Source organism: Saccostrea cucullata, unplaced genomic scaffold (genome assembly GCF_032062105.1).
Source record: "Saccostrea cucullata isolate Sc308-1 unplaced genomic scaffold, CSIRO_AGI_Scuc_v1 ctg17546, whole genome shotgun sequence".
NCBI lineage: Eukaryota > Metazoa > Mollusca > Bivalvia > Ostreida > Ostreidae > Saccostrea > Saccostrea cuccullata.
Window position 1 is genome coordinate 1 of NW_026940717.1, and position 12,592 is coordinate 12,592.

The 12,592-nt window shown below is 31.5% G+C and overlaps 1 protein-coding gene across 1 annotated transcript; it reads left to right on the forward strand.

Moving 5' to 3' along the window:
• Positions 1-13: 13 nt before the first annotated feature.
• LOC134256036 (uncharacterized) lies at positions 14-12,578 on the forward strand (the record flags this gene model as incomplete). The annotated part of the gene is made up of 14 exons (XM_062738628.1): positions 14-191; positions 5,272-5,442; positions 5,905-6,015; positions 6,359-6,469; positions 6,623-6,784; positions 6,927-7,037; positions 7,249-7,359; positions 9,057-9,277; positions 9,796-9,888; positions 10,204-10,351; positions 11,028-11,254; positions 11,351-11,427; positions 11,678-11,741; positions 12,366-12,578. Coding segments are annotated over exons 1-14 (1,914 nt in total), but the record flags the coding sequence as incomplete, so codon positions are not given.
• Positions 12,579-12,592: the final 14 nt, after the last annotated feature.

Sequence of the window (12,592 nt, forward strand, 5' to 3'; positions counted from 1 at the left end):
CTTTTTATACGTACTATGGTTGAGACAGTTATTTTGCTTTCTAGATGGAAGGTGAAGCTTATGATGTTGATGTATAAGCAAAGTTTTATGTTCTAACATGAATACTTTTTGTTGCAATTCATTGGTTCTCTCATGTTCAGCAATACGTATTGTTTTCCTTTGTTTTCTGATCTGCCATGTGAAAGGTCAAGGTAGGTGCATCTTATCAATTTCTAAATGATGCGGATTTAATCTTGACAGCGGTTTTATTTGAAACATTAGACTACAAAAGTACTAAACCTTAAGTAATTCACATACTTAGAAAGACTTCTTTACGTAGCTTTTGGTTATTTCTAAACTAGATATTCGAAAATAAGTTTTACTAAAAACTCGGAGCAAATTTTAACGATTTTCAAATCTACACATAGGGATACCCTCCATAAATATTTAATATGTCTTTGAAAAAAGCAAATGTAGACTCGAGAATAATGTTGTTTGCTTGTTTATAATTCAATGACCCTCTCGAGAATTTTTTCACTCATATGGAGACGCCACCACTTTATCATTATTTATATTATAGATTTTTCCTCATATTGTTAATAAAATGGTCCGTTCTTGTTAGATGTAAGTTTGCTTCAAATTTTAAGACTTTAACCTCAGTGATTTCAAAATATTTACGAGGGCAAACGTTTACTAGAATAATTTAAAAGAATAATTTGTGATGTTAACGAACAATTAACATGCTCAAAATCCAAATAAATAATACGCATTGTGAGCAGAGCAAATGTAAATCCTTAAAACATAAGATTTCAAATCACAAACTATGGAGAAGTGAGAATCTTCTGTCAACCGGTAACATTGTATGGTCATGATCGGGTAAATTTAATTATGAAAAAGAAGACATTGACACGTCAAAATTGATTAAGTGTATCAGAAGTATGTTAAAAGCTCTCGTCAAGCTACTGAGGTGCAAACTTAAAAGTAACTATTCTTCTTTGTTAGATAGATTGCATGATCAATATATACTGGTTCCTGCTGACTAAACAGGAAACAACGTCTTTGTTTGTAAGGCTCGTTAATTAAATTGTATTTAAGAGGAACTTTGATTTACTACTATAAATGGTTATCCAACTTATTTCAATAGATCCCTTGCTAAAAAGGGGGGAAATTCTTCAAAGTCTTATCGCATATCGAATATTTTTAATATTCCTAACAAACAAAATGAAATTGAATTACCATATCTGTATTGGATCCCAAAACTTCATAAAAGTCCTTACAAACAGTGACATAGCGGATTCCAGTTAATCTTCTACCAAGTCTGTCTATACTTCTCACAGGAGAAACTTCAGTAGTATTGCACAAAAATATATTCGAGAAGTAGTGTAAATCAGATGCAGATACTTAAAAATTCCAAGGAACTTTTGGAAAATTATAATCACAAGATTTTATTACCAGAATAAACATTATTAAAACTTACGACTTTTCAACTTTAAATATAACCATTTCTCACGATAAATTAAATTCCAGGCTTTTTAACATCATTGACAGTTGCTTTTTCAATAAAAATGGAAGTCGAAAATCTACTTGTGTTGACTTTGAAGTTCACAAGTTTCTTTATATCTTTGTATATTAACCTATTTGTCAGTCTTAAGTAAATCTAACGTTTAACAAATAACATGCTCTTGTGTTTCGAACCAACTGGGAGACATAAACCCCATAAGCCAGAGTTGATATTGCTTCATTATGAGAAAAGTTAACAAAAGGGAATATGAGGTCATCAGGTTTGAGATAACGTTAAGTTGTTGGTATGTAATTAATAATTTTTTTCTCAGTAAAACTTTATAATTGAATAAGATGGTTAAGAGTCTGTGATGAAATCCTTAAAAATCGAGCTTTTTTTTTTTTTTTTTTTTTTTACCTTTTTCATCTTCATAATAATTGAATTATTAGATCCGTAAATAACAGGGCTAAATTGAAATTTAACTGAATTTCAATACATTGCTCAAATTGAAATTCAACTGAATTTCAGTAGATTGAGAAAGGGCTTGTATCCGAAAATTATAATCTATATACTGTCAAAAGATTCTTTTAAGATCAATTTCGAAGTTCTCGTGTTTTAATCAAACTATTTCTTCAACAAAATTACTTTGCACATGACAGTGATAAAGTATATTAATTTACCTTTTTCATAATCAATACATGTATTATAATTAACCTTTTTCACATAAATCGGGCATGTTACCTAAATTTTTAGAGTGAATAAGATTACCCAGAAGCCTTCCTTAATTAAAAAAAAACACCCTATGATACATGTATTATATATAAATACATTTAATCATTTTATTTTCAATTTAATTTAATTATACAGAGTCATACGATAGGAATAAAACCTGGTTTATTAAATCCATGAACTAAAAATAAAACTTCATTGTTTTAAAACTACTAAAGAAAATACGACTAATTGGGTATGTAAGTTAAGAAACTTAAAAAAAAAGTTATGGAAAGTCTTCAATTTACATATAAATATACTTTGCACAAACTAACAACTCTTTATCGTGAGTTTTGCTTCAATATATTAGAAATATTATAAAATTCACAAAAGGGATGGTGGTTCGGCAAATAACGCCTCTTCCTAGAACTTTACAATGCATAGTGTATAAAGATTTTTTCTCTGATTGCAAAACAATATAAATCATTTCTAATTTCACATAAAGTTAATAAACATTGGTATCTATTTTTATATTAAAAGAACCCCAATTTCTTAAAATATATAATTTAAAAACACTATTATGGGGTAAAAATTTAGATTTTTAATAAGACCTTTCTAAGAACTTCAAAAAACCTTGAAGCACATTGAGAGGTATAAAATGAAAATTGTTGTATTGCTATCAATGTATGTAAATAAACCTCTTCCATAATACTTATTATTGTAATTTACCCTTTAACATTCAGGTTTTATTTTTGCTAAATTCTAAGGGTGAAAAAGATTTCCCAAGAAGATTTTTAATAAAAACAATACACACCTGAACATACATATTATATATAGAAATATTTACATTGCTGCATTACATACGTTGATGATATAAAGATATCAGCCATCACATATCTTATTTGAAGATAATTTTTTTGTTCATTCTAAGGTTGATATAATGACCTTGTTTACAAAACAATTTATCTTTTACTTCGAATGATGATGGCATTCATAAACTTTAATTCATTAAAATAAGTAAACTTGCTTAGTGTCTCTAAATGTTTCACTGTGATATTTTCATGCTAATATTATATTTCAACTTGTTTCTTTACTCCATTAGAACCTGATGATGATTATTTGCTTAATTTGAACTACCGGGTATATTAAAATAAAATTTAAAAGTGTGACTTTAATTTAATCTCCTAGCCAGACTATATTTCTCACTTTCCCACAATTTTTGCATGACCTATTAGTCATGAATTTGCATGATATACTGGACTGATGTTTATTTGAGTAAATTTATATTACAATGACAGATTAATAGCTTCTTTACACGAAACATGTTTAAATGTTTAAAACACGCTTAATAATATCGATAGTAAAAGTTTGCACACACCAGCGTTACCGAAAGGTGACCTCAGATGGCCGATTTATCAAAGATGCTTTTTATCAGCATTCTTGGTCATATTACTAGTAAGCAAACTCCTATTAAATTTTTAAACTTCTTTTTTCTACATTGAAAAATCTAAAGAAGAAAAAAGTATTTTTTCTATATTTTGAATAAGAAAGGAGGAAAACGATAAGCAGGGTTCAGTTGAATTTTTATTTTATTCTACATTGAAAAATCTAAAGAAGAAAAAAGTATTTTTTCTATATTTTGAATAAGAAAGGAGGAAAACGATAAGCAGGGTTCAGTTTAATTTTTATTTTTTATAGAAACTTGTTTCAGGATACATTCTCATGAAAAATACCTTCACAAAAAGATAAAATCTTATAACTAAAATGTATAGGCAGAAATCTAGCATCTAAATAAAAAAAAAATAAATACATGCAGTTAATATTTTTAGAGCAACTGTAGTTAATAAAACTTTGATAAACCTTATACCCCTTATAAATGCTATTTACTTCAACCAGTATTTTTGGAAATGTTTAAGGGTACGGAGGTAAATGGTTTCTAATTTCTTACATAGATAGGAGACATTCATCGAAGCAAGAATAAACATAAACGTATCAGGTATTGTTAAATTAAATGACACCTCGTTATATCGTACCCCCCTTTCCACTTTTTGTGACAGATATCGGGTTGTGTTCTGCATTTTATTACAAGGAGTTAAATTTACTTTATAACCGGTAAGACACAAATTATACGTTAACATGATTAGGTGTAATATTGCGATGGCACCCCTTTCATTGGTGAATGTGCAATTATGGAAGGTGTTGGTAAAAATTTCAAAACTCCAAAGTAGTAATTTTAAGCAAGATTTTACATAAAAACTGTAAAATCTAATTATATTCTGTTTCATAGCATTACTATAATTAATATAAGGAAACTAAAGTAAACAAATTCTAGAATTCTACTTATTTATTGTTTAAGATTAAACTTCTTAAACATTTTAATCAGGTAGAGTATATGAATCCACATGTTTCTAAGATACGAAGTGTGTTCAATCATAAGTAAACATAAATACTGGAAATTTAATGAATTATGACACTAATTCTGAACACACAGGATTTGAGGGAACTTCATTTTGTAAAAAAAAAAAAAAAAAAAAAAAAAGTATATGCACCCTGAGCTACTTATCGCTTTTTCGTATTTTAATATTACGTTTCAAGGAAAACTTTAGAATTAAAACCCCACCAATTTTATCCTTCATTTACCTTCTTTTTGACTATAGACTGTATAATTCTGTAATGAAAAATAAAATATATCAGTTTGTTCTTCGAAAGGTAACAAAATGTTAAATCTTCATAACAGCATAAAACAAAGGTAAAAATGCATGTTGTGTTAAAAACTTCAAATCCATTTTAATGAATGAAACATATGGAGATAACGAACAGTATTACAGATCAAAAGTCCATAAAACAATACAAAATAGGAGCAGAGCAAACAAGGACCTCCAAAACATCAGAGGCAGGACCAGGTGCCATGGAGGAGTGAGCATCCTCTGCCGACCGGTCAGACCCGCCGTGTGCTCCTTGTGATGATAGGGAAATAATGGAAAAATCCGTCGTCAGTTCAGTATATGAAAAAATGAACCAATTTGATTTTCTTGATTTTATGGTTATTTAATCGTGCAGTTTTTTTATCCCAAATATTATAGAACATCGAGAGATACCATTAACCTGCACCTCCAACTGGACCCAGTATGACAAGAATTGCTACCGACTGTACACGTCGGTAAAAGATTGGATTGACGCCTATAGGTATTGTCAACTCGAAGATAGTATTTTGGTGGACATTGCCTCTGAGAGTGAACAAAATTTCTTGCAAGGTGAAGTTTACAATTTATTCTTAAAGAAGGGATTTGGATTTTTGTACAAAACCAAACAAAGATTCAAAATGTTAAAAATTTCAATTTTAAATAAACATTTTCTACGATGAAGGTAATTTGAAAAGAACATGTAAATTACTACGTTTCTTTAAAATAAAATGATGATGATGATTTCATTAAATAAAATATTTTCGTAGGGTCAAACTTTGGTTAATTGAGAAAAAAAAATTGGTTTGTGATTTTGTGATTTGTTTTGAATATGAAATTCTTTACTTTTTATTGAGGATATTAATTCATGGTCTCGTAACACATGTTAACAAATTAAATCAAACCCCATGAAAAATCAGTTATTTCTTGAAAAATCAGTTATTTCTTGGTATATCTAAAACTTATTAATGAATAGAATTATTACGTTATAATAAAGTTCAACATCTTTTTACATATGCATGTGTATATTTTCAGATTTCGTCAATGGAACGGATGTTTGGATAGGTGCCTCTGATATCTTCATAAATGGCCAGTGGTTGTGGTATGGCAGTCACCAATCCTGGAATTACACTAACTGGAATACTAGTAAGGCTAGGGATATAAAATGTTGTATTAGTTTTCACCAATTTTGATTACTTTCAACTGAAGATGCGCGAGCTTCAGTTATCCGTGAATATCGCAGATATTACTTGCACACGTATAAACGGTTTTAACGTATTTTGTACATGAATACAGCTGCCACACAGCAGTCTGATTGAGCAACTCGGATTGGTTACTCCTTATTCCAATGTGTTGTCAGGGATCCGTATTTTGTGTTGTTTATGATCGTTGTACGTTAACTTGATCGTAGTTTTGTAGTCTGAGAAATTGATGATACTTTGTTGGCGGCTGAGGTCGAGTGATCTTTCCTATGTGATATTTTTTACAGAAGAACCAGATAACCAGGGCAATGTTGAACACTGTATTATCATAAACAATCAAGGAAAATGGAGTGACCGTGACTGTAGCCAAGAGAGAGCATTTGTCTGTAAAAAGAGAAGTACGTTAGTAACAATTCAGCAGAAATTCTAAGTCAAGTGATTTTTTTCAAAACAATTAGCATTCAAACAAAGTAATGATCACACATCTATAATTTTAGCCCAAGTATTAATAAAGATAGATACATTTCTTTAATTATGTGTCTTATTGAAAGCTTTCCTGTCCTTCTGTGACTCTTCCTGGGCCGTGAAAGACGGACATTGTTACAAACACTTCACATCTCAACTGACATGGAACAACGCCATGAAAGATTGTCAGGCCAACACAGCCGTTCTCGTTAGCATAAAAAACTCTGCTGAACACTCTTTCGTAAACGGTAAATATAGTTTAAATGTTTTGTACGTAGTGTCTGACGGGTTAAGGAACAGTGATGGGTTTTTATATTGAAATTAAATTGTATTAATGAAGAATTACGGTAAGAATTTAAGGATTAACAAATCGACTAAAAAAATTTGCAGGACTGTACAATAGGGCTGACTTTTGGATCGGAGGATTTGATAGACACAGAGAAGGCACGTGGGCTTGGTCTGGAACAACAATGTTGTGGAGTTCCACCTTCTGGTTGAGATGTAAGTGAATTTGGTAGATTTAGAAAGGTTGTCTGAAATAGCTTATGCTGTTAAAACGCTTTTAACTGGTTTTATAAACACATATACCCCTGATATCTGGTAATAAGGAACGGATCCTTGAAAATCTACAAATAGTAGAGATGGGGAGCTATCAATTGATATTTTTTCTATTTTTATTTTTTGATTGTTAGTTTAACAATTCTGTTCACAGATCAGCCTAACAATTCCAAAAACCAAGACTGTCTAACAGCTTACATAGGATCTGGTCTGTGGAATGATCTCGGATGTAACGAAAAAAGAACGTATATGTGTCAAAGAAATAGTAAGTTTATTCATGTACCAAAATTAATAATGAAAATGAAAAGAAGTACGTTTTTGTGTTTATAAGATAGCATTGTATTGTCTTTGTTTGATAAATAATTATTTTAAATGGAAAATTTGTATTTTACACATGTGTGTTTCTTCATCGAAAGAATATTTTGCGATACATTTTATGATTACTTGGATTCATAAAAACAACCTCTCAGTTGATTTTTAAATACTTGACCAAACACACGACAAAATCCCCGCAACAAGATTTTTATTGGTTTCCTATATCAAGCACAAAACAAATCAAAGTGTTCAAGTATAACACAAACAAAAAAATCTCATGTATGGATTGATATATTTTTTTGACTTAGAAATGGCGTTAAAAAACATCGATCTACAAATGATAAAGCTTTCATCAGTGCTCTAATATATAATTTCATGTTATTTTATATGAATTTTTTTTTTAAATGCACATTAAATTATTACAAAATCTGATTATTTAGCACTTACTATGGAAAACATTATTTAAATTATTTATATAAATAGGAATCTATGAAATATCTTGATTATTTCTGAGGAATGGTTGTTCATGTTGCTATTCCTTAATTAATTTTTTCGCAAATAACATGAGTGAAATAATAAACTTCCAATACTGTTCTGATGAAATAACAATCACTGTAAAGAAGGAAACATGAATACTTAATGTTTGAAGGCTATTGGAAGATTGATTGATTGTATGTTGTTTTAAATCCCCTTCAAGAATTTTTCATTATACATATATATATATATATATATATATATATATATATATATATATATATATATATATATATATATATATATATATATATAGTAATTTAAATCCGTCCGTCCGTCTGTTACGCTTTGGGGACCATTTTGCAACTCCTCTCATACCACTGAATGAAATTTGATGCAACTTTTACAGAATCTTTATTACATATTGCCATTGTGCACCTCCTATTTTACTTTTTGATCCGACACATATTTGGGTTTCCCGGCCACAGGAAACATGGACTTTTTCACCAGTTATAACCATATGGGAGGCGGGGGGTATCATTTAGTGAGCACATCGCTCACAGTACCTCTAGTTTATATAGAGACGTCACCATTTAATCTAAAATTTAGACCTTTACTCGGCACTCTGGGCCATTGAGCAGTGAGGGTTCTTTGTCGTACCAACGCCTACCGTGGCACGGGCCCTCGGTTTTTAAGGTATCATCTGAAGGACCCAACTTTCACTTCAGGTGCCGAGCGCATGGCGAAGGAACACATTGCATCCAATTTTTAATCGACTAAGGTCAGTCGTGGTCCTTGTTCGAACACACGACCCTCCGGTCACAGGTCTTTGCAAACCTCTCAGACATGGATTTTTTAATGAAATATAGTAGGCTACTGATGAATGTTATTACTGAATCTACTTAAGTCTTAGTTCTGAATGAGTAAAAAAAACTCCTATTTTCCGTACTTTTTCCGTACTTATATTTTTGATAAGCACCGATGCATACTGTTTTTGATCAAAGTTGACATGAGTGATGACCTTATCCTAAACTAAAAGTGTTTTACTTCATTCGAAGATGAAAAAAATATTTTAATAAAGAGGCATAGTTTACCTAAGTGAAGACTTTATCCTAAAAGTGTGTCATTTGAAGATTATAATAATTAATTAACATGCATTTTTTTACCTTCTAGCTTTTCACTTAGACAAGGATCCCGTTTTAACCTTCGAAGTCAATGAAACTACTCAAGAAACAAGCCTCCTCTGTGACTTTGATACCAATTTCACTGATATTGAATTCCTCGTAAATTGGTACTATAATTCTGACATGATAAAAGAGGAAAAAGTGACGATAAGCAAAACAGAGAGCTTGTTGGAAGAAACGCACATTCCTCTTCTTCTCTTTAGAGACCAGGTAATAACTGAAAGATTGAAAATTCAACTGTACGTTTTTGCCGCTTTATATTAATATAATTCCGTCCGTCCGTCTGTTAATCATCTCTTATCCGCAACTCCTCTCATACCACTGAATGAAATTTGATGAAACTTTCACAGATTATATATTGCCATTGTGACCTCCTATTTTACTTTTTGATCCGACACATGTTTTGGGTTTCCCGGCCACAGGAAAACATGGACTTTTTCACCAGTTATAACCATATGGGAGGCGGGGGTATCATTTAGTGAGCTCTTCGCTCACAGTACTTCTAGTTTTATTTATAAAATCAATGTAAAATGGTCTTTCCTAATAAAGCAATTTTTACACGTGCTTCTCCTTTGTAATTTATTTTTCATGTGATGCATTTTAAAAGTGGCTTTGCTTGCATAGGACGTTAAACAAATTGTTAAGAGGTGTGGATACATTATTGATATCAATGATAAATTCAACTTTTTGTTGTTTAGTCACGATATTCAATTTTCATTCATTTGTAGATTGGATGTACCGTCACTCCCTGTATGCCTGGAAACTGCTCTGGCTTCAGAGGTTCGCTGAGAAACAGTAATATTATCATTGCAAAAGTACAGGTAAAACAAATATTTACTATCAAACAAGTATTTAATAGCAAACCATGTTTTTCTTTTTTATTTATTTTTGTTTTCATTCAATTTTTTTTTAATCAACTAACTTTGTTTTTATGATTGAGGAGTGATTAATCAATCCAAATTTTCTATGCTAATTCCATCAACAATAAGTAAAAGACATGGTTTGCATGTGTTCAGAATTACAGCAATATCTTTGTGATTCTTATATCAACAGCTTATAAACAGTTGGTAAAAATATCAAAGGGTTTACATTTTAAAATGTACATCAAATTCAGTGATATTGTTCTTTTATCATAGGTGGAAAGTGGCACGCAAATAACTGTCCATGAAAGGTCAGGGCCTGCCACCATAAACGTCACCAGTACAATCCCTCCTAGATTGTTTTGTTATAAAGAACTGAGGGCTAATGCATGCAAAGTGGAAATCACTACTGAGCTTGTCAAGGGTAATCCTTCAAACATAATGTATTTTGAATGTTTAAAAACATCAGGGTGATTCGTATAATTTACCCCCCGCTTGAAGAGTGGGAGGGTATATAGTAATCGGGATATCCGTCTGTCCGTCTGTTCGCTTTATCTCTTACATTTATCTGCAAGTCCTCTTATACTACTGAGTTAAATTAAATGAAACTTTCACAGAATCTTTATTACATATTGCCATTGTGCACCACCTATTTTACTTTTTTATTCGACACGTATTTTAGGTTTCCCATAGCAAAACATGGACATTGCCATTATTGTTTACCTATGACGTCACATATAGAAGCTTCTCGATAACATTTGATAGGACGAGTTATTCCTCTTTATACATTACCGTAAAACAATATATAGCAACACATGGACATTATGGGAGGCGGGAGGTATCATTTAATGAGCTCATTGCTCACAGTACCTGTAGTTTCATTATAGTTTTTCATTATTTTCATTATTAGTTTACCCTATTAAAAATTTTTAAAAGAAATCTCTCTCTCTCTCTCTCTCTCTCTCTCTCTCTCTCTCTCTCTCTCTCTCTCTCTCTCTCTCTCTCTCTCTCTCTCTCGTACAATCAAATATGCACATTAAGATTATGGGGAAGAGAGAGAGAGAAAGAAATATTCATCAAATTCTCCTTTTAATTGTCAGGACGGGAATTTAAATGTAGGGGTTTTCCTGTAAGCCAAGCTGTCTTTGGTATAGACAATCTACACACAAAACCATGTTCTCATATGATCAACAAGGACAACTGGCAATCTGGAGTTTTAATATCCGTCAAAGCTTCCATAGACAGTTTGAGGGATAGAGACCAAAGGCGAAATATCCGTTTATCTCTCAAAACCCCGAATGAAACCAGGGAAATCTCCACTGTACAGGTATACCAAGGAAATAGTCTTGAGATCTGATAATGAAATGCACATAAAACATTCTTAAAAATATGAGAATGCTTTTCAAATTTACATATATTTTAGGTGACAGTCATTGATGGAGATAAAGTAGCATTATGTTCTTCAATAAACGACCCCCATATGACAACATTCGATAAAAAGTGAGAAAATACGTTTTTTTTTACTATTCGGATGGTAATATTTGTTTATTAGGTAAAATTTTAACATTAACAATTGATAATCGTATTTATTTTCCTGATCCTATAGTAAGCAAATCACATACTGGCCAATAGAAACGAATCTCGATAGAGTAAAAATTAAAAGTATGAATTTTTTTAATTGAACTTGAAAGCATTGTTTGGATTGTACTATTGAAAATTAATTGAAAGGTATTTCCCTTATTGTTTATAGATATTACGACGTCTACCTTGAGGGAGAATTCATTCTGTACAGACACAGAACCTTGCCTTATGAGGTACGACAGGTGTCTAATAATGACACAAATATATTTATTTTCAGTTTTCAAACAATGAAACATATAGAGATAACAAACAGTATTCAAAATCAAAATTCCATAAAACCATACAAAACAGGAGAAGACCAAACACGGACCTCCGAAACATCAGAGGTGGGATCAGGTGCCACAGGAGGAGTGAGCATCCCCTGCCGACCTGTCACACCCGCAGTGTGCTCCTTGTCGGAAAATAACGGAAAATCCGTCGTCAATTCAGTGTATAAATAATGGACTAACAATTAGTATAAAAACATCAGTCAGCATTTAACTCAATAATAAATTGCAATTACTGACAAGGTCATTGTATCGACCATAGAACTAAGAAATGGTGACTTTAAACGAGACTGCTGATATTCTTTTTTCATCAACTTGTTTGTCATCAATAAATACACGCGTGGCTCTTCTCCACGATATTATATAAATTGTTTATTAATGGTAGAGATATTTATGTGTTCTTAAATACCATTTTTATTTCACACGTTGAAGACCATTTTTTTTCAATCTTAGGAAAATAATGGGCATAATATTTTACTTTTCTTTTTTATATGATAGATCCATTTCATATGAAAAAGTTTTTTTTTTCAGGTACGAACGTTTTATCGCCGTTGTAATAGGGTTGCAGCCTGCAATTGTGCTGTGGCGATTCGGTCCGGAGATGACGTCATTTTATTTGACGTTTGTGGTCCTTCAATGGGAAAGTCTTCCAGACGTACACGATACACCATGAAGATGTATCTGAATGGAGATTTGACTCCAGGGACTGATGTCATTCGGAAGGGAGGAGGAAAAACATATGAGGTCCCTAATATTAA